General features: G+C 42.3%; 1 protein-coding gene across 1 annotated transcript in view; it reads right to left on the reverse strand.

Moving 5' to 3' along the window:
• Window positions 1–5,812: 5,812 nt before the first annotated feature.
• RPS6KA2 (ribosomal protein S6 kinase, 90kDa, polypeptide 2) overlaps window positions 5,813–22,600 on the reverse strand; it is a 244,302-nt gene continuing 227,514 nt past the window's right edge. Inside the window, exons 15-21 of the mRNA XM_015428014.1 lie at window positions 18,448–18,537; window positions 17,008–17,166; window positions 15,395–15,556; window positions 13,640–13,716; window positions 8,777–8,894; window positions 6,652–6,789; window positions 5,813–6,132 (exon numbers count right to left, since the gene is read on the reverse strand). Coding sequence (XP_015283500.1) covers window positions 6,007–6,132; window positions 6,652–6,789; window positions 8,777–8,894; window positions 13,640–13,716; window positions 15,395–15,556; window positions 17,008–17,166; window positions 18,448–18,537 — 870 coding nt within the window. The 3' untranslated portion in view covers window positions 5,813–6,006. The remainder of the gene's footprint in view (window positions 6,133–6,651; window positions 6,790–8,776; window positions 8,895–13,639; window positions 13,717–15,394; window positions 15,557–17,007; window positions 17,167–18,447; window positions 18,538–22,600) is intronic.

Here is a 22,600-nt window from a genome sequence, read left to right on the forward strand (position 1 = left end):
GCTTGAGTAGGAACAGGGAGAGCACTGGGAGTACTAACAGATAGCTGCCTAAGGCATAGATGATGCTGGATTACCCATAACAGTTACTGTAGAGTTGTCAGAATCAGAGGAATATCAAGATTGACAATATGCTTTATACTGTGTACCTCTGTGTCCCACTGCCTATAGTACTAAAGGTAAAGGTTTCCCTTGCTCAAAGCTAGTTGAATCTGATTCTAGGGGGCAGTGCTCATCTCCGTTTCCAAGCCAAATAACCAATGTTTTCCGAAGACATTCCCGTGGCCATGTGGCTGGCATGACTAAACGCCAAGGCACACAGAACGCTGTTAACTTCCCACCGAAGTGGTTCCTATTTACCTACTTGCAATTTCTTGCTTTTGAACTGCTAAGTTTGCAGGAGCTGGGGCCAGAGACGGGCGCTCACTCCATCACACAGCAGTAGGGTCTCGAACTGCCGAACTACCAGCCTTCCAGTCTGCAGCTCAGTGTCTTAACCTCTGATCCACCGCAGCCCTACCTATACTACTAGCACTTCCAAAACTCCCCGTGGAATGAATCACATTCTGTAATGGGAGAGAGTGATAAGAGACTCTGTCATGAGGGAAGACTAGATTTTACCAGCCCCTCCATTGTACCTGCAATTGGGGTGGGGTTGCTAAAATAAGCCTCAGCTAATGCCAAGTAGTACCTAATTATCTGGGAGTTAAGATGCTGGTGATCGCTCATGTCTGAAGCTGGTGGGCCCAGGCCAAGCCTGTGCTGCTTGCTTGCTAGCTATCACACAAGGAGGAATCCAGAATTAAAAAAAAGGAACCTTAGAACTAACTAGCCAAACTAGAAATAGGGAGGGGATAAAATAGGGAAAAAAACCTGTTTCAGTTTAGACTTTATTCAGAAAGACCTAATTCTAGGAACTACAGGCAATTCTCTTTTCTCTGGCAAAGGGAGAAAAAGGCCAAGAGGGCACAGGGCAGAAGGTAAAAACCATGGCACCTACTATGAACTCCATCTCAGGATGTCCTTCTCCTTCTGAGAAAGTAGCTGCCAGTTCCTCCTTTGTTTTCCATGTATACAATGCCCACTGGTACCCATGCATCTAGTGGAACTCACTCTGTGGCCACATCTGCAGTTATGTTTATTTCCATCCCTGGCATGATTTCCTCACTTCAGGAAGGCTTGCAGGTTATCCATTCCTCCAGTGGCAGCTGTTTCAAGGTGGAAACATTTTCCATTCACAAGCCCACTGGGAAAGGGCCTTATCTACTTTCCTGAAACATGGGAAATAGAGCTCAAAAGAGACACAAATATTAGTGGTTTAACTACTGTAAACTTTGGATGACCTTTGTTTATTAAGTGCTCTACAATCTTTAGAAACCCAGACCTGGATAGTCCATGCTAGCCTGATCTTATCTGATCTCAGAATCTAAGCAGGGCTGGTCCTGGTTTGTATTTGGATGGGAGACCACCAAGGAATACCAGGGTCTCTATGCAAAGCCAGGCAATGGCAAACCAAGTCTGAATGTCTCTTGCCTTGAAAACCCTACAGGGTCATATGTCAGCTGTAACTTGATGGGGGAAAAAATTGTTAGAAAGCAAGTGAAATAAAGAGCAAATAAATGAAAGAAAGAAAGCTAACTCAGTTGCCCTTGTGCAACATAGCATATGCAACATAGCATATGTAGTAGGAAGGGGGTCATGGAGATTAGTAATTGGAGTTGAGAACGTAAAGATGAGTTTTTACTTCATGTTAAGACATGATTGCTAAATTCCGCCATTAAAGGGCAAGTTTTTACTGCTGGGCTGTGAAAATGTGTTATAAGAAGAGTCCAAATGTAGCTAAAGCCATATATATTAGGCACTGCCATTTTCAACATAAACCTGCCTGTAGGAAAGTACCAGTGTCCATCTGCTCTTCTGAAATCCCTGTGATTTCTTAATGTCTGAGGCATTAAGAAACAAACCTTCTAACTGGTATGTGGGAGGAACACAGACTGAACTTATATGATCACCAAAACAAAACAGAACCACCAGTTCTGGATAACCTGACAGAAAACCGCAAGTATAATTCTATGAAGTAAAACAAACTAGACGGATTAAGATGCCCTTGTCCTCCTTGGTATATCCTCAATTTGTAAAACTTGAAGATATCTGACGAGTGAGTTTTGTCTTCATGAATTTGAGAACAAAACCAGCCTCCCAAACTGCTGTTTTCCCATTACCTAGGGAAACATTGAATGTAAAAGTTGCTAGTGATAAAAGTAACTAGGATTTTTAGGAACAGTGCTTCTCAGCCATTGAACTATTTTTTAATTTAAAGATTATTTGGTTCATATAGGATGTATGTTTTTTCTTGCTCAAGAGCTCACTAGTTGATCAGGAATACTTTTGCTAATCATTGTTCTCTGAGTTTCTGCAAGCTCACATAAGTAATTTTAATTTAAAATTAATTTAAATTTAAAATTACTTATCAAAATTATGTAGTTTGAAAACTGACATGTACTGTAATACCTTGGCATATATACATAAAATGGCTAATGCCTCATTCTATGAGAAGGAAAATGAGCTATATTAATCTATCTTTTCTGAAGGCGTTCTGTCTTCCTTTCATAAGACAGGAACCCTTTGGTTGTCAGTCAGGCAGCCAGAAGATCCTAGAATGTAAGAATTTCCTCACAAGGCCACAAATCTAGTGGCTCCAATCCAGAGAAAGTGAGTGGCACTTAAATCCAATGGGAATCAAGTTATTTCACATTGATCTTTAACACACCTAATCTTTTTAGGGTTGAGAACAGTGATTTTTTTGAAAGCAGAATAGTGATTTGGAACTGTGCCACCCACATTTGGATCTGGCACTATATCAACTGCAGTAAAAAGGTAAAGGTAAAGGTTCCCTTGCTCAAAAGCCAGTCGAATCCAACTCTAGGGTTGCGGTGCTCATCTCCATTTCAAAGCCGAAGAGCCAGTGCTGTCCAAAGACATTTCTGTGGTCATGTGGCCGGCGTGACTAAACACCAAGGCGCACGGAACTTGACCACTTGAACCACCGCAGCTCCTATCAACTGCAGTACATATGTATATAGTTCAGCTGTGGCCAGTTGCTGTACTTTTCCCCTTGTGAAAAAACAGCCATCCTATTGCTATGCTGATCTACGCTGTGGAAGGAACGAACATACTCAAAAACAAAGACCTATATGTGCATTCTCACTCTGTCTATACCTGAAATTCTTGTACACCTAGATTTTTTTTTAAGTGTGCTTAGGCATCTCAGATGCTGGGGATACAGTTGCCCAGCAACATTCCTATACACTGTGTACAAATAAGGGCATTTTTGAAGAGGAAGTAAGAGCAGGTTTATTCAAATCTGTAGTAAAGATGACACTGTAGCAACAATAATATGTTGGTTGATTTACATTCAGAGATTACTGATGGTTTGTTTTGAAGGTGCCCTTCGAGCGGGAGGCACTTCTGCTTGCACAAGGGAAGCTTTTTGTGGATTTTCCACTTGAACTGTTGCTCCATGTGCTACAAACCGCACTATTCCTAAGGGTCTCCTGACCTTTAGGAGCAGCTTTTGGGCGGCACAGGGTGTGTGTGCATAAAACTAGAGGGGATGGGAAGTGTCTGTTCCACCAGCAGACTTCTCCATGCAGTTCTTTGAACCCATCCCTGAAACAGTGTATCAGATAGTGGACCAGGAACTGCATGATGTCAGCTGAGCATCTGGCACAAAATACCTCCCATGGGAGTAACTGATGCCTGTGCCTTAATGCTGTGAAAGGGTGTGTGTGTGTGGGGGGGATTACTCCTTCACAGCATTAAGACACATGTATTCCAAAAAGTATATGTTATATCCAATCACATTACTGTTACCTCCAGCTGCCATCACTACTATGGATCTGAACCAGTAAGTAAACTGCACTAATGAAACATATCTTGTCTCTGTGTGTTTACTCCCCCCCCACACCACAATGGATCACTTGTTCTTTGCAGACAGGACAATTTACCTCTGGTAGAGAAGGTGTTATGGAAATAGGCAGGTGTGAGAAATGGAGGAAGCAGTTTTCTGGGCACTTGTTAAAATGCCCTAACTTTTGTAGGATGTACCCAGAGATCTTGATATCAAACTGCTCTATTTGAATAGGTAGTGAAAGGTAAAGACGAGAAGACACCCCCCCCCCACACACACACAATCTTGTTTTCTCTGACTACATGAAAGACCAGCAGAAAAGCAGGACCAGGTGCTTGGGAGCTGTAATAAATATAATACGCATATCCTGCCCCTTGTTATGCTTGAGCCACTTCATTCATCTTACAAGTTTCACAGCATTCTAAAAATCAAACTTCAAGAGAACAGCTGCCCTATGGCAGTCTTGCGTGCACAGCACATAAAAACAAAACATTAAATATATATTTTTAAAAGGACCAAATAAAATGAAATAACTTATATAACATTAAGGTGAACAAAGAAACAAACCCTAAGACGCACATAACAGTAGCTAACACAACTTCTTTTCTCTTGCTTCTGTTAGCAATGGAATGGCCTAATTTCTCGGCAAGACACATTTCATCCCTAGGATAAGATATTCTGTCTTCATAGGTTTTCCCCATAAGAGGCAATGAACGCAGCATGCTGGTTTCTTCTGTAAAGTTTCAGAAGATGACAAAATTCATTTTGAAAAATAAGGTAAAATAAAGTGCTAAAAATAATCACCACCCTACATCACAGCGTGGAGTGCTCTGAAAGCCCACCAGCTGCAAAGGACTTAAGTCTGTGTCGGGTCGACTGACAAGCAATAACTTTGCCATCAATGCCACCAGGAAGTGGTTGACCCATTTCGCCAGCCACTTGTGCTCGACAGAAGCCAGAATGGACAATGAAAGACATCACAATATGCCTGTTTGCTTTGACACTGGGAAATACTGTAGATTTTGCTTTCTGAATGTTCTCCAATGATAGCTTCTTTCTCAGCTTCCAGCTGGAGACTGGATGATTTTGTCATTAATGACAGCCTGGCATTATGAACTCTAATTTCAAAACTGAACAGGCAAAGAAGAATCTCAATTAGATTATGGTAGGAGTGTTTGTAACACAGTATACCATCTTTAGCCCTGTTCACGCATTCATCTGTGTAGATGTGAATATGAAGAATGGGTTTGTACCCTCTGCCCACACTTCTAACCTCCACACATTTGGGGGTCCCATTTTCTCAGAATCTTCTTGCATGTAGACTGAATACATATAGAATCCATACCCTGTATTTGTCCAAGATACAGACTGCAGGAACAGAAGCTTATGCGTAATTCAGTGTATATGTGTAGGCTCTGAACAAATAGACTCTTGAACATGTGGTGGTTGGGGATGGCCCAGTACATGCAACTCTGATCTCTCTCTTGTGTTAATTTCTATATATACATGTGGAAAGGGCTTTTTTGAGAAGCGGAACAAGTGCTAATACAGCAATTCTTTTTCACTTCACTTGAACCCACTTTTAGCAGGCCACTGATTTTTGTGATGTTGTATGTTTCATTGCTTTCTCCTCTTTGGAGACAAACTTCCCTGCAGCTGAGGATGGCTAGTTGCTCCAGTGGACTAGCTGTGCCAATACACCTTTGACACGTATGCTGGTATAACTGACCTCTAAACCCAAAAAATGTTTACAGAATATGGTCATACAGAGCACCTAAATGATTCCAAAAATAGCATTTTGGAGAAAAAGAGAAGGGGTATGACGGGAACAATACCTGAATCGTTTATATATAAATATAAGAAGAAATACAGCAAGTGAAAAATTGGCACATTTTTGAGTAGCCGCTAACTTGGGATCTTGGTGCTAATGTAAAAAACAAAAACAAACCCCCTGAAAGCAAAGGGTAATTTTTCTTCATCGTGCAATTCTGCTAGTTCTAGCAGTTTACATGTCAATTATGCCACAAAATTAGTAATGTAGATCAGCCTCTCAAATTAATTTAAGGTGGTTTTTTAAAACCAGGCATTCTTTGGGACCACTACAACCTCGTTGAGGTCAGTCTCTTCATCCCCCTCCGCTGGGCTAGATTGGAGGACAATACAGGTTCCAGTCTTGGTGCCTGAGGAGTTCGGTTTAAAGCAAAGTAGGTGGCTGCCATTGCGCCCTGTAGAATAAAAATACATATGACATTTAAAAACCAGTCCTTCACACATCCTCATTCCCTAGTTCTCAACAGGTGATTGAAAAGGGAGCATCTACAACAAGACAAATAATGGGATGGAAAGGGGTTTTTTTACTATCGCTTCAAAACACTGTCCTAGGTTGTGTGGGACACCAAAGTAATTTGCTATGTGCATGTCTGCATATGGGAACTATGTGGTTAATGTGTATATGTTGATTTGTGAGTGAGTTGTCGGTTCATAAACGTGTGCAAGCACATAAAGGAGAAAGTAATCAGTGACTCCTTTGCATTAGATCCCGTAAGTCCCAAGGCTGCTTTAGCTGATCCCTCCCAACAATATCTCAGATACAGAGATCCTATCAACTCAGCATACCAGAAGAGAAAATTGTTAAACTGATGCATGAAATAGCTTCTACACTAATTGAATTCTGTTGGAGTCACCGAAGGTGATCACTGACCTTTTCTAAGTGCAGACATACAAAACTGTTGATTTCTACTTACTTTTACAAGATGAACATCCTGTCTGCTGAGCTGATTTTGTGACAGATATTCCCTGTTAACTATCCATGGGTGCCTTATAACTTGGGCTGCTGTTAAGCGCTGATGGGGGTCTACATGAAGCATCTTGGATACAATATCCTGTTAAAAAGGGATTGCAGAAAGCAAGGGAAAATTTGATTCAGTTTGACTGTGATTTCAGATCAAAAGTATCGTGTGTGAAAATACAGAATGCTAAAGTGGAAAATGCTGTTAAGATACCATCATCTGAAAACCAGTCTTACACCCCTTTAATGTGTCACCAGTGTGATGAAGCTTCCCTCACAAAAAACGCAAAACTCCTAAACACAAAAATTCCATAACTGGGTGTTCCCCTAGAAATTAAAGAATGGTGTTGAATTTTAGGCAAACATTGCAGCAGGGAATCAATTTCTATGCTGCATGCAAAGGAACTGTCCTACCATGCAAGTAAATTTCCCCTAACCAGGTTAGGGTATCCCACCCATACCAAGTAGATAGAAATTTTTCACTTTACTGGAGCACAGCTGGGGAAACCACAGGTCAGCTACAATCACAGCCAGTGTTCCCTCTAAACTGAGTTAGTGTGAGCTAGCTCACAGGTTTTTAGTCTCTGGCTCACACATTTTTTGTCTTAGCCCAGGAAGGAGGGTTCTAGAGCAAACTGATCTATGCAGTAGCCAAAGTACTTGCTCACAACTTTAATGCCGGTTGCTCACAGAGTAGAATTTTTGCTCACAGGACTCCACAGCTTAGACGGAACATTGATCACAGCACTCAAGCACTTAGGCTTTGGGATCTAATAGGAGATACAGGAGAATTGTGAATATGATCTTTTGTGCAGAATTTTAGGCTTAACCATGTACAGCTATCGGTGTCACTGCAGTGCTGAGAGCATCACATCTGTGACCTGACTGAGGTGGCGTGCTGGGAGGCAAGCCAACATGCCATCATCAGGGCATGAGCCAGCTGAACCTCAAACAGAGGCCTGGTCAGCCAGGAGCAGAATAAGCTCAGAGAAGGTGGGAGGACTGGGGCATGAAGTGATGCCTCCTCATTGCCCAAGAGATGGGGTAGCTCCTCAGCCCCATCCTTATTGGTCCAGGCAGGGCTGCCCCCAGCTTATTTTGCACCCTAGGTGAGGATCCCTTCTGGCGCCCCCCCTGTGCCACGGTGCCCCCCCATGCACCCACCTGGTCAGAGCCAGCAGGGGGGCTTTTGGCGGGGTGGGCGGGTGCAGTTTGGCGCCCTTCATCAGGGCGCCTGGAGAAGAGGCTGTCTGGTGGGGTGCTCACAAGCCGTCGCTCCCCTGGCCCTGCTGCTGCTCCTGCTGCAGCTGCCAGTCCCCAGCCGTGAGGAAGAGGAGGAGGAGAAGGGCTCCGCTGGGAAGCCAAGGGGGCAGGCAGGGAGAAGTTAGCTGGCCAAAGAGGTGGCAGCGGTGGGGGTCACAAGGCCGCAGAAATGCAGGGCTTTTGGCGGGGGGCGGGTGCAGTTTGGCGCCCCTAAGGGCCGACATGCTCTAGGCAAATGCCTAGTTCGCCTAGTGAGCGAGCCGGCCCTGGGTCCAGGGTCTCCTATAGGAGTGGAGAAATGAGGAAGATGAGAAGCAAGTGAATGAAATCTCCTAAGACACAACCCAGGAAAATTGATTGGTAACAAGTATAACCCAGCTACTACATCTGGGGGAAGGAAAAACCCAGATACGACATTTATTTTGATGTTAAAAGGCAGGCATGAGACAGGAGATTTGGACCCTGGAAATAGGAGATTTCCCCACCAAGCTATTAGCCCCAATAAAGCAAAAGACAGGTCCAACACAGATGCCATCCTTTTCCGCCCTATTATAATTAATGGCAGGTTAGAGCAGAACGTATAACTAATTTCTATTGTAGAAACAGCATGAAAAGAAAGGGTTGACCTTCTTTTTCACCTAAGCCATGCCCCTGATTTAAATTATCCCCATTCCACACACAGCTTTTTAGCATTTATGTGATTGGCAGGCAATCCAGTCATGCATTTCCCACACAAACATGTAGGCTGTCCCTTACAGAGGTATTCATGGCTGAAAAAGTCTGGAAGGATAGCACTGGAAGCTGAGGTGTCCGCTCACCTTGGCAGCATCAGATACTGAATCCCAGTTTCCTCCTGTCAGTGCATATTTTCCACTGCCAATTCTGGCCAGAATCTCCTCTGGGGTATCATCTGGACCATTTGCAAAAGGAGTGAATCTGTCAGTCAAATGAGTGGTATGTTAAATAGTTTATTTGTACCACACAAGTTTAACAGATATGTTTGTTTCGTGTACTCTGACATAAGAAAATAAGCATGAAAGAAAAAAATAATGGCACGGCTGATGAAAATAACAGTAGGAACTGGGGGATGATACCCTTCTTTTTAATCAACACAGCTGCATGATAGTCTTTAAAAGTGCACCAGTCACTTTGAAATTCTCTCTAAGGAAAACAGAGTTTGATCCCACAAGTGTCTGTTTTTATGTGCCTTCCTTGTAGCTGAAGAATGCTTTGCTTGAAAAATATAGTTTTATTGTTTTTCTTTAAACAGTAACATCTTGTTGGTTGGAGTAAAGGCAACTCAGCATGCCTGGACACTGGGGGCCACTATAGTTCCCCATGCACTAGAACCAGACTGAGTACATGTGATGCCTCTCTTTGTCTACACTAGAAGCTTCTCTGTGACTCCTCTTTCTTTGCCTTTGTTCTCTTGCCTCCTGCTGTGGCAGAAAGGAAGATACTTCTGCAGATCCCTCCTGTGCAAGGAAGCCAAAGACACACTCATGGTCTCACACTTGCAAACACATGCTGCTGGATTAGCTAGCCACTTGTAATAGGGAACAGTATTATTTAGATTAGGCTTCTGTTTCTTCTGCTACAAAAATGCATATGAATATAAATAAAGTTTGGTAAAAGTAAGTTTATTTGTTGAAGAGTGTTTAACTACATATGATTCCACACTTTCCTAACTGTGCAACTTAGCTACATTAATACATATTCCTAATATTGTCCACCTTGTAGAATTCACCAGAAATGGAAAGGAAGTGTCTACCCTAATAACAGAAGGAAAACAGGACAATTATTCCCCCCCCCAAAAAAAAAGAACCGTTTAAAACACCTACCAGATACTGACTTGGATCCTACCTAGATTTCCACTAGCACAAGAATGGGGGGGGGGTGACTATTGCCAATTCTCCCCTTCTTTGGCAGTCCAAAACATCCCCTGAAATGCTCCTTCTGATGGACCACCAGGAATAACTGGGGTGTGTGTGTGTCAGAGGTCTTTCACAGAATGAGGGGGATCAGTGAAGATTGCACCCCCTGGAATTTCCCAACCTGGGGCTGGCAACCCTATCTCCTTCCTACCCAACAGCTAACCTACCTTTAACTGCCCCTCTGTCTTCAGCTTTCCATTGCCTCCCTCTCTGCAGCCACTACCTAAGAGAACTATGGTCGTTCTCTACAGTGGGGACCAAAGCAGCTTACATTATTCTCCAGTTTGGTGTAGGGGTTAAGTGCGGGAACTCTAATCTGGGAGAACAGAGTTTGATTCCCCACTCCTCCACCTGCACCTGGCTGGATGACCTTGGGCAAGCCGTAGTTCTGATGAGAGCTGTTCTTGAAAGAGCAGTTCTTGAAAGAGCTCTCTCAGCCCCACCTACCTCACAGGGTGTCTGTTGTGGGGTGGGAAAGGGAAAGGAGATTGTAAGCCACTCTGAGACTCCAAGTGAAGGGCGGGGTATAAATCCAATCTCTTCTCCTCTCCTCCTTTTTATCTACATGACAGCCCTGTGAGGTAGGTCAGATTGAAAGTATGTCACCAGTCCAAAATCACCCAGTAAGCTTCCACAGCCTTCCATATCCTACTCTGAACTGCTACACTGCACTGGCTGTCATAGGGTGGCTGCTGTTGAGTCATGTGAGTCAGGTGGTATCAAGTCACCTTCTGGTTGCTGCCAGGCCTAAGGTTGCCAACCTCAAGGTGGAACCTGGAGTTCTCCCAGAATTACGACTGAGCTCCAGATGACAAAGATCTGTCTCCTGGAAGAAAATAACTCCTATGGAGGGTGGACTCTGTGTATAATATCTGACTGAAGCCTCTCCCCTCCTCAAACCCTGCCCTCCCTCAGGTTCCATCACAAAATCTCCAGGACTTTCTCAACTCTAGTTAGGCCTAGCCCCAATGAGTCCTCCCTTGAAGGTCAAAATAGGCCTGGAAAGGGCTCTGCCTTTTGCTGACATACCAAGCCTGAAATACTGTGGTTGCCTAGTAACAGCCACTGAGGGAATCTGTTACTTAAAGCTACAGACACTCCTTTTATTATTTTTGGGGTTTTTAAACTCCCCAGTAGTTGTTTGGGGTTTTTAGATTTCACATTTTGCTGCAAACCTGGGCCCCTTTTGAGGTTTGTAGAAAGTTCCCTTCACAGCTCCATTCACCAGATTTAAGTAACCAAAGATCTGGTTAACTTTGCAATTAGAATATAAGATAGGAAAATGCCACTAAGCATAGTGCTTGACATCAAAATGAAAACTAGGAAGTACACAATACACAATACACAAAGAGCATAAACAGTAGCCATAGTTGACCCTCATAGGAGAATGTTCCCTGTATAAAGTCTGGTAAAAGCAAATGTCTGAGGGCCAAAGTAGATGTGGCAGCGTGATCTGTGTGTATTTATTCACCTGTTATTTTTCCTTATAGGGTTAATAGCCACCACAGGGTCAATTTCTATCTAGAAAACCATGTGTATATGTGTGTAAAACAGCCTCTGCCCCCCCACCCCCGTAGTGCTGCTGGCTCTGAGGAAATACCTGGAGATTTTGGGGGTGGAGCCTGGGGAGGGTGGGGTTTAGGGAGAGGAAGGACCTCAGCAGGGTACAATGCCATAGAGTCCTCCCTACAAAGCACCCTACAGTTCCAGGGGAACTGATCTCTGTTGTATGATGATCAGTTTTAATAGCAGATCTCCAGGCCCCCTCCCAAGATTAGCAACCCTACTGCCTGTCAGCTCCACAGCCCTGAGCCAACCCCTGTAGAAAATTTAAGACAGCGGGAGATCTGATCACAGATTTCTTGTACATTGTCTAGTTGACTCCCTAATTCAACTGTGTTGCACATCTGGCTGTTCACTTTTTTGGAAATGAGAGTAATGTGAAAGGCTGCATGCCTTAGCTTTGTTTTCCCTAATCATGTTATGCCTGAAAGTCATACGAGGTTTACTCAGCAATGAGTAAAACTGTTCAGAAGTAATGGGACAGATGGGGAAAGTGCTGGCAACTGAGACAGGAGATGTAAGGAACAGCAAGAGATCAACTCTATAGATACCTGTTTTTGTGTATGGTTGCGAAAACTGCTCAAGTTGGAATTACAAGGACACCAAAACTAAAAACATTTAGTTCAATAATTCTTTTGTCAAGATCCCCCCCCCCCCTTTCATCCAATGCAATCCCAGATTGCAATCTGAAGTGGAAGTCTGGTGCAGTGAAAGGCGTAAGAAGAAAGAAGAGATTCTTAATCCTTTCCTCAGCACCATTGTATGCTGAAAATCACTCAATCGATTTGCTTTTACCCTCACACAAGGTATCCAGTGGGCAAAAAAGCAGATTAGGGTTGGCTGATTTTCAGTGGGGAAATGATGCAAGAAGAAATTGTTCTTCTACTTTGAAATGCATTGTGTAAAATAAGTCTCCCCCCCCCCAATAAGGAGGGCTTCAGGTTGAGGGCTTTCCCATCCCCTTCAGCCCGGTCCTTAACTGGAGATGCTGGGGATTGAAACTGGGACCTTCTGCACGCCAAGCAGATGATCTTCCACTGAGCCACAGCCTCTTAGACATTTGCTTATACCAAACAAATACAGGGAACATTCTCCTATGAGTGCCAACAACTTAGCATCTACCATGATAATGCAAATTCTGACAATGTGTAAATCATCTAGGTCTGCAAGTTCTAATCATTAGATCGATCAATCAGAGTTTCAACTGCTCAGTCAGTGGCTGTCCATTCTAGTGGTTGTTGTCAACTAATCTGAGAAAATTATAGTCAAACCAAATGATATGCCAGAAGATCCAGGACAATGTTATTGTTACATAGCATCCTTAGGGGGGGGGGGGCTATAAGGAATAGTTGCTATTCGAGCCTCGATGTTGTTTTGGCACGGTTTTAAACACACCCAGCTGCAGGCTTTGCCCTTCAAGAGAATAATCTTTGGGAGCCTCCCCAATCCTTTTAAAATTACTAATGTTAAATAGCTGGGGGAACCTTGACTGGTTGACAGGTTCACCGCTTGAGGAAAGGGATATGATAAATGGGTGGCAGCTTGTAATGACAAGGGAGGTCATTGAATGAACATGGCCTGTGAAGCACTGGACTGTGACATAACCCAGGAACTGCTGACAACCGTGGAAGCAAGCAGTTGTTCCTCTTCTTTTTTTAGTAAGCCAGGCTTTAGTTATCCTTAGCCAACTACTGTTGTTTTTGTTACTTGCTTGGTTTCTGCTCAGCATACATTCTGCTAAACCTGAAAGATTTCTTTTACCACAAATTAAAGGGTTTTTTTTTAAAAAAAAAAACTGCGCTCAGTGTTATGTGTTGAGTGCTTGCATTTACTTCTCAGAAATGAACCCAGGGGCCTGTTCGGTCCCAACAGGGGCCCAATCCAGTTTGAGACCCTTCCCTCCCATGCCATTTTCCTGACTTTTCTTCCCCAGAGCCATTATTTGCCCTGTTAAAAGTAACAAGCAGGCAACTGGTTTACCTCCAAAAAATTGCAGCTCCCAGAATAGACTTGTAACAACTACATAATATGCTTTGGAGTCTATGAAATAAAATATGCAGTGTTTGTCACCAATGGCAAAACCTCTGTTTAAATAAATTCAGATGTTTTTCTGTGCTGTGTCTCTGTCATTAATACTTTTCGGCCTCTCTTCCTGGACAGATGAAGAGAAACTCCTGCACTTACCCTGCTAACATAGTGTACAACAGAATCCCTAAGCTCCAAATATCACAGGCTGCATCATAGCCTTGCCGTTTTAGGACCTGCAAGAACATAAACATTGAAGAATAAAATAGATGCTGTATTCTATTACTTTTAGAATGGCTAAATCAAAAAGGAAGTTTACAACACTGCTTGTTTCACATTTGCTTGAGATTACCAGATTGGTTGATGGCTTGGATAGAAAAATATACAGTACCTGTGCAAAGTAACCTAACAGTGAGGGCATGAATAATTTTTGACAGGTATTATTTTTCTCATTTTATATGCTTGACTCATTTGGCAGAATATACATTGAAGGAGGAAGGAATAATACCACGCATGGCTGGCTGGTTATCTACACACCAGACCTGCTGACAAAGCAATGGTCCCCTACAGTCCTACTAAATATTACTCATGGAACAAAAATTAGAGCAGAAAAAGGAGCAGAGAGGGGCAACCAAAATGAGCAGTGATACCTTCTCTATGATGAAAGGCTAAAGAGTCTGGGACTTTTCAGTATAGAGAAAAGACAGTGAAGAGTAGACATACTAGATGTTTATAAAATTAAGCATAATGTAGAGCAAGTCAATGTATAAAGTTGCCTTATACTGAATCGGACCATTACTCTGTCAAGGTCAATATTGTCTACACAGACTGACAGTGGCTCTCCAGGGCCTCAGGCAGATGTTTTTCCCATCCCCTACTGCCTGGTCCTTAACTGGAAGTGCTGATGATTGAACTTGGGGCCTTCTGAGCCACAACCCCTCTAAGTGGCTAGAAAGAACTTTATCTCTCAAAATATCAACATCCAATGAAATTGATAGGCAGTTGGTCTAGGAGTGGAAAAATAAAGTATCTTTCATACAAAAAAACTTGTGTGAAAAATAAACTTGCTGCCATGAGATGTGGTGAAGGCTGCTTGTTTGAAGCAGCAACTTTAAAGCTTAAAGGGAGTTGCATTGATCATTAAAATGTCTTAAAACATTTGGACAATGAATGAACATGCCTGTGTGTGACCTCAGGATTATTGCCTAAAAAGACCCTTTGAGATTGTAAATGAAACCCAGCATGTAACTGCATGTTTTGATGATTGCACAGGGCATAATACCTTCTGTTTGCTGAGTCAAAGATTATTTTGACCCATCTGAAAATATGGGGAGTACTCTTTGGCACCAGAACTGTGACTTCTTGCCCGATATTCTGTAACAGCACAAATAAAAGTCACCTAAACTCAGGTGAAAACTGGAAAAATAAAGGCCTTTATATCATTAAACTGTCTCTGGCACACAACCAACTGTGCCTTTATAACATGTGGTTTGTTTTCCTGCTGTATACTAGGCACAGAGAATACTGCTCCCACTAGATGGCATGCAAATCCCCCTTTTACAGATATCGTTAACTATCCACAATATGTGTCATGCTGCAGTTACTATATTGCCACCTAATATAAAGAGTTAACGGACTCCAAATAAAAAGAGATTTATGTAAGCAAACATGGAATCTCACATCTGTCAACCCCACTGTGTATCACACACGGGGCAGCCTTTCTAACATTATCTTTAATTGGATAAGTATATCAGTGGCAATGGAATGAAGAGGAGCTTGGGCTGAGATAGAAGTCAGAGTTGTTTGAGGTGTTTTTGCTCCTTCCAGTGTGAGAAAGAGTAAAACATAAATAAATTCATATTTTGGTAAACCATCTTTCTCTGTGCGTCATGAAACACGGTTCCTGCCACGTACCTCAGGTGCTACAAAATTGGCTGTATAACATGGAGTCATTAGCAGACCATTCTCAGCTCTCAGTTGTTTGGCAAATCCAAAATCACAGATCCTGATTGAATCTGGATTTCCCGACTCATCCATATAAAGGATATTACTAGGCTTCAGATCTCGGTGGACAACCTGAAAATGAAGTGAATTGTTACATTAAAAAAAAAATGTTGCTCTAATAGTCAGTATCAAACTCAATTTGACAACTGAAAAGTTTAAAGATATACTAATAACTGGCAGAAATTATGGCAGCAAGTGTAATTGTTATTTTGTTTCTTCTCTTGGACATTTGGAGCCATGAACTTCTAGACATTTGCCAAGCAATAATGAAAATGAGGATGCATTTTAGCTATGAGTCAAAAGAACTGGGCAATTCTTGATAGTTACCACTGGCCTTCCAAAATATCAAGAATATCCAGTGAATAACAATAGTAATAAGCTTCTACTTTTTAAAAACATTGTTATATAGATAACCAGTGGCGAACCTACATTTTTGGGACTCTGAAGCTTGAACTGTTATGGGGGCCTCATCTCAACCAGCAAACAATCACAGGGATATTTTGAGGCCATATGAAACGGGTATTAGAGCATATTCTAAACTCAATATTAAGTACTTCAACTCATTGGCTTATGATTCTGTCACTAAAATAGCCTTATTTTAATAACAAACACTTAAAGAAACGCCATCAATTTTGTTGAAAAATTCACTAATTAAAAAAAAGGTTGCTTCATTAGTTTTGTAGTAGATCTGCCCCTGTAGATAAGTAATATCACTTGTTGCTGGAGAGGTGGACACAAGCACAAGACCAAGGCCCACTTCAGTGGTGCTCAGAGCTGTGTGGCTGCCATGGTTGTTCCCCTACCACTTCCAGTAAGGTCTGCAACTTCTGTGCTTTCATTTAAAGGTTGATTCATGCTAGTGACATTGCTAGCATCATACACAGCCCATGTTAACCAAACTTTTATGTTACACATTTTATCCAGAGCAGCAGTATGAGTTGCAATGGCAGCAAACACATGACCACAGGTAACATACAAAGTGGATAGGCAGATGCAACTTCCCCAACCCTTCGAATCCTTGACATGACTATGCTTGTATCTGCTGATATATTGGAGATCTAAAATTACCAAATATATATCAGCCCTAAGATTTGGAAAGTGAATTTCCCGACAGACAGGAACACGTTTAAGCAAGCTCTCTTAATAAATAAATGCCTTGTGTTAGTTGCTTACAGTTCAATCCCAAGCAGAGTTATGCCCTTCTAAGCACATTTGCTTCAGTGGACTTAGGTATAACTTCAGTGGAAGAGTAAGACTCTGCTTGGGATTACAGTGTTAATTAATCAACTCTTCAATCTGGAGGATACCATGTAAGAGTGACATCTGTGCATTTGAAAATAACAGGAAGCAATTCCATTTCATCCTCTTGACATTTGTTTTTCAGTAGTATGTTTATCAACTTTCAAGTTTATCTGCGTTTTAGAATCCATTTTGGGTAACACTCCTTATCATTCAGCATTTCTAAATCAAATCAAGATTGCATTTTAAGAAAGTTTGCTGGATACACGGGAAATGGTACTCACTCCTTGGGAATGCAAATAATCCACTGTCTTGGTGATGGTAAAAAGGACATCACTGGCCTCTTGTTCAGAAAAGCATTTTTGTCGAAGTATCCGGTCTAAGAGTTCTCCCCCTCGCATCAGCTCCATCACAAGGTATATATATTTCCCATCATCATAGACCTACAAGTGCAGAAAAGACATCAGACTTCTATTCATGAGGCCCTCTGTTATTATTCATAGGGCACTCTGGTATTATCTTGATGTGGTTACAAGAACAAAAAGGGACTACAACTTGAAAAATAACAGCAGCACAGGGTCCTCTTGAGCAAACACTGAGGTTTTTGTTATTTTTTGAAAGTCTTCGTTTTTGGCATACATCTAAATTCATGTCATCAATGTTATTTTGTGCATGTGTATTTTTGCACAGCTGTATGAGAGCTGAGTCACAGTTCCCCTCACAGCATCATTTAATCACATAACCCAGCCATCAATGTCCCTGGGGGGACAATCAATTTCACCTACTGAGTAGATGCAAAAGTAGCAGCATGGCAGAAGGAAATGAAACTCCACCAACATAGCTACTGAGCAGCTGTGGAGCTGATAGGCGGCTGCTTGATTTGGATGGCAGCAAGGCAAGATCTGAAGCTTGGTTCACAAGTGAGTGCAGCTGTCAAAACTGTATGCTTTCCTGTTGAACATGTTTGGTGCCAAGTCTGCAGCATCCTTAGTTAGCTTACATTGCAAAGAACCTTCTCTCTTGTTCTGCCAACCTCAAACCTCAGAGGTTTATGAGCTCTGTTTCACCTTCCCATGGCTGCAAGCTTGAAGGTGTGCCAAAGACCAGCCTGCATTACTCCATGCTCCACACGGAGGAGGAGAAGGCAGCTGCAGGTGAGGCCAGCAGGTGGTCCGCCAGGCTTCCCCCTGCCTGCCCGCCCGCCCGACAGCAGCAACGGCCACGGCTCCCAGCCACCAGCCCGCCAAGGCTTCCCCCCCACCGCCGCCACTGACAGCAGCAACAGCGGTGAACCTGCCCGCCAGGCTTCTCCCCCCCCCCAAGCAGCAATGGTGGTGAGCCCTACGTGGCTCCTCACTGCTGGGCCCACCAGGCTTCTCCCCCTCTGTCGCAGCAACGGCCGTGGCTCCCAGCCGCTGGCCACCCAGGCTTTGCCACTGCTGCTAGCAGCAATGGCAGCAAGCCCTTGCATGGATCTGCCACAGTTCGCAGTGGCAACTGCGCATGTGCATGGGACTCTTTTACTTTTTTTGGGGGTGTGTGTTTAAATATCCCCCATATAGTTTTTTAAACTTTTCAGATTTTTCTGCACACGTAGGGATTACCCCAAGTGTGCAGGAAAATCTCTTTGCCCCCTAGGTGCCCCCGATGTGCGGATTTAGATATCTGCACACAGGGGGCGTCTTGACTATTAGTATATAGATGATATACTAAAGACCACTTACATCTTTGAGAGTGATGATGTTTGGGTGCTGTCCATATCTCAGCAGAATCTCAATTTCTTCAGAGGGGTCCCTTTTGCTCTTATCAATTATCTGGGGAAAAAATGATGAGTGCAGCAATAAGCTATAAGCTGACAGCACGGAAGTGGAGGGACAGCTGACACCCATTAGCCTTTCACAAGTGTGCATAAAATATATAGGGCAGCAGTTCAGTAGCAGAAATGAGTAAAGGAAAAGGGTAAGGAGCAGCAATAAGGGGAGGGGGAACCCTTCTCTCTGGCTACCACCAATGTTTATTTGAAATATTTATATCTGACACAGAGCTTTCTGAGGAAGCTAAAGAAATGCCAGTTGTATAGAGGAAACATAAGGAAGAGAACTTTTTATATTGCCACTGCTTAAACTAATTTATTGTATACAATGTGCTTTAGATTGCAGTCTTTGGGATGGTAACAAGTTACAAAATGCCACCATGACACATTGTTTGTAGACGTGTATCACAAGGAAAAAACTTAATTCATTCATAAATTCTATGAATCATTTCATATTCAAGTCATCCCTCAAGAGAGAACAGCTCCACTAACTATATGCAGGATAAATATAACTTCCTACAAAAAAAGAAAAAAAAAGGCATCAACAGCCCTGGCATGCAGGAATTTGAAAGTGACAGTTTTCATCTGGAAGATTAATTTGAATGCAGAGAAATTACCAGGGGAAAATACAGGAGGTCTTTGCTGCTGAGAAGCACAAGTACAGAGGTTTCTATTACAGCCACAGCTCCTTCTAAAAATAGTACCTCTTTGTGTCTCACTCCTGTTTTAATTTAGCTTTTTTATTATGTCAAATTACCAAAGCTGCAAGAAAATTATGGCAGGATTGCTAGCAGAACAAAATTCAAATCCAGTGGCACCTTTAAGACCAACAAAGTTTTATTCAAGGTATGAGCTTTCGTGTGTATGCACACTTCTTCAGATGCATTGAAGTGGAAGTTATCAGTCCACACATATAGGTAGAGGGTGAGCAGCAAATTAGCATAGAGCATAAGGAAGATGTTTAACAGATGCAAGGACCAAACAGGAATAAAAAAGCTTAGTTTACATGGTCACAGTTTCTTGGATTTAATTCCAGGGGGAAACATAGTGAACCAATATTTATATATATCAAAATTGGAGATTGATGTGTAAATGCACTCTTCTTAATTGTAGGATGTTGAGAGTAATTAACTGAAACCTTGCTGTTACGCTCCATCCATCTCCTCTCAAGCATGAATGTAAGTAACAGCATTCTTTTTTTTTTAAGTGGGGTGATTGGATGTCCAGTGTTATGGCTCCTCTGTCGCCAGACCAGAGAAATACATTCCAATCTACCATTCCAAATAACATTACATTCTACTATTGATTGCATTACATTACAATCACTATTCCAAAATACTATTCCAAATAAGAAATACAATAAAATAAAGAGGATATATGACCTTTCTTGGTGAGAATACAGATATAAGGACTGAATGAGATTAGCATAAGTAGTGAGATAAGAAACTAATATCCCTGTTCAGTCCTGGGGTTTTTTGTTCCGAGTGTTGTAATAACTTGTAATTCAGCAATTTCCCTTTCCAATCTGTTCCTGAAGTTCCTTTGCAATAAAACAGCTACTTTGAGGTCACCCACTGAATGTCCTAGAAGGCTGAAATGGTCCAGGTTTCTCAGTCTTGTGATTCGTAATGTCAGATTTTTGTCCATGTATCCTTTGGTGTAGGGTTTGACCTGTTTACCCTATGTAGAGAATTGAAGGGCATTGTTGGCATTTAATGGCATATACAATGTTAGAAGATGAGCAAGTGAATGAGCCTGAGATGGCATAGTTGATGTTGTTGTAGCAGCAAAGTTGGCCACTGGGTTTATTGCAAGCTCTGGTACTAGTGTCTCCCAGGTGCTTGAGAGAGAGAACTGTCATTATTCAGTAAAGGTTGTAAGTAATTGATGATGCATTGAACTGTTTTGAGTTGTGAGCTGTATGTGACTACTAGTGGTGTTCTGTTATTGTTTCTTTTGGGCCTGTCTTCTAAAAGGCTTTCTCTGGGCATCATTCTGGCTTTGTTAATTTGTTTCTCGACCATCAGGTGGAGGTTTTTGTTCAAAATGGTTTGTTGTAGATTCCTCAGGTGAAAATCTCTGTCTGTAGGACTGGAACAGATGCAGTTGTAGCGTAGAGCCTGACTGTAGACAATAGGTTGTTTTGTCTTAAAGGTGCCACTGGACTTTAAATTTATTCTACTGCTTCAGACTAAACATGGCTGACCACCTGGAACTATCTCCATGGAAGGCACCACATTCAGCCTCACAGAATGGAACTCCATCAACTTGACTGTCCAGTGTATTTGACAAAGTGTGCATTCACACGAATGCTCATACCTTGAATAAACTTTTGTTGGTCTTAAAGGTGCCACTGGACTTTAAATTTGATTGTTTGGTATGTTTAGGATGATAGCTGGATGCATGTAGATATGTTTGGCCATCAGTGGGTTTCCAGTATAAAGTGCTGTCTGTGCGTCCATCATGTATTTGTACAGAGGTGTCTAGAAAATGTATTACTTGCATAAATTGGTCCATTGTCAGGTTGATGGTGAAGTGCAAGTCATTGAATGCCTGGTTTGTGTCTTTTCGGTAGAAGGTAAAAGATACCTGGTCGAGGTTCCTGTGGTGTGTCTGAAAGGATTTTTTCCTGTACGTGTAGTGGTAATTCCTTCATGATCTTGTTTAGTTCTTTTTTGTATTCCTGTGTGGGATCTGAGGATAGTTGTTTGTAAAAAGCAGCATTTGTAAGTTATCTTTGAGGCTCCTTGATGTAGTTCGATCTATCCATGATGACAATGGCTCTGCCTTTGTCTGCTTCTTTAATTATAATATTTGGATTGTTCCTGAGACTGTCTATGGCCTTCCTTTCAACATGGTTGAGATTCTGTTGTATGCAATGGTGTTTGTTGATCACATTGGTTTGGGCTCTATGGCGGAAACATTCAATGTAGAGATCCAGTGTGGCATTGTGACCATCAGGAGGGGACCGTGTGTAGTCTCTCTCTTTTTTTTTAGAGTTGTTTTGATGGTAGTTGGTGGTTAGTATCTTGTTCATTGGTGGGTTGGAGAGATGGTAGTTGTTCTCCAGTAGATAGTGTGATGGTATGTTGTGAAGATGTTGTCTGTTCTTTCTAGTGGTTGACGAGAACAAACTGAAGGAGAATCCAGATAAGGTAAAGACAGTGCTGGCTGGAAGGGCTGCTGTTTTAAATAGGATTATGCTTTCTACCATTGATGGTGTGCATCTTTCTTTGGAAGACTGTGTTAAGAGCTTGGGAGTCTTGCTAGGTCATGGTCTTGTTGGAGAAACAGACATCCATGACAACAACAAAAAGTGCTTTCTTCCACCTATATCTAGTTAAGGAGCTGGCTCCTTGTTTGAAGATATTTGATTTAATCATGCTGATCCATGGTTCAGTAACCTCCAGGCTGGACTACTGTAACAAGCCCTACATAGGGCTACCCTCAAAGACAATCCAGAAACTGAAACTGCTGTAAAATGTGGCAGCCTGTTTGTTATCTGGAGCTAGCAATTAGTTCTGGCTTTCAAGGTAGTGATATATTTAACAGAGTTATTCTGTTGCTTATTTTACTCTCTGCACTGAGCTGGGTTTACACCTTATTGAATCAAGGGTGTGATCGATTGTTATTAAGTTTTGGCTTCATCTCCATTTTAGCCCCCTTCCTAAGTCTTATTGCTCTCCTCCCTGCAGACCCTTACACCTCGAACTGGACTCAATTCAAAGTATCTAAAATCAAATCAATTGGTATTGATCTGGATTCTTTGGCCAATTCTGGTGAAATGGATATTCTTCGGATTGTGCGAAGGAGGATTTGGGACACTGAAGCTCACTGAAGTAATTAATACTGGTAGCTCTGGAGTCTGTTCTCCATGTTTTCTTGGTCTTTTCCCCGCACAAGACTCTATGGCCCACTATTTTTCTAATTTGGTAAATCCCTCACACCGTAGAGCTTTTATGCCTGCCAGGTTCAATTTCTTCCCTTTGGCTGTTTTGACAGGCAGATGTAAGGGTATTCCTTATAAAGAAAGAGTCTGTACCTGTCTTTTCAATGAACCTGAA

Source organism: Gekko japonicus, unplaced genomic scaffold (genome assembly GCF_001447785.1).
Source record: "Gekko japonicus isolate JY-2015 unplaced genomic scaffold, Gekko_japonicus_V1.1 scaffold1020, whole genome shotgun sequence".
NCBI classification, from domain to species: domain Eukaryota; kingdom Metazoa; phylum Chordata; class Lepidosauria; order Squamata; family Gekkonidae; genus Gekko; species Gekko japonicus.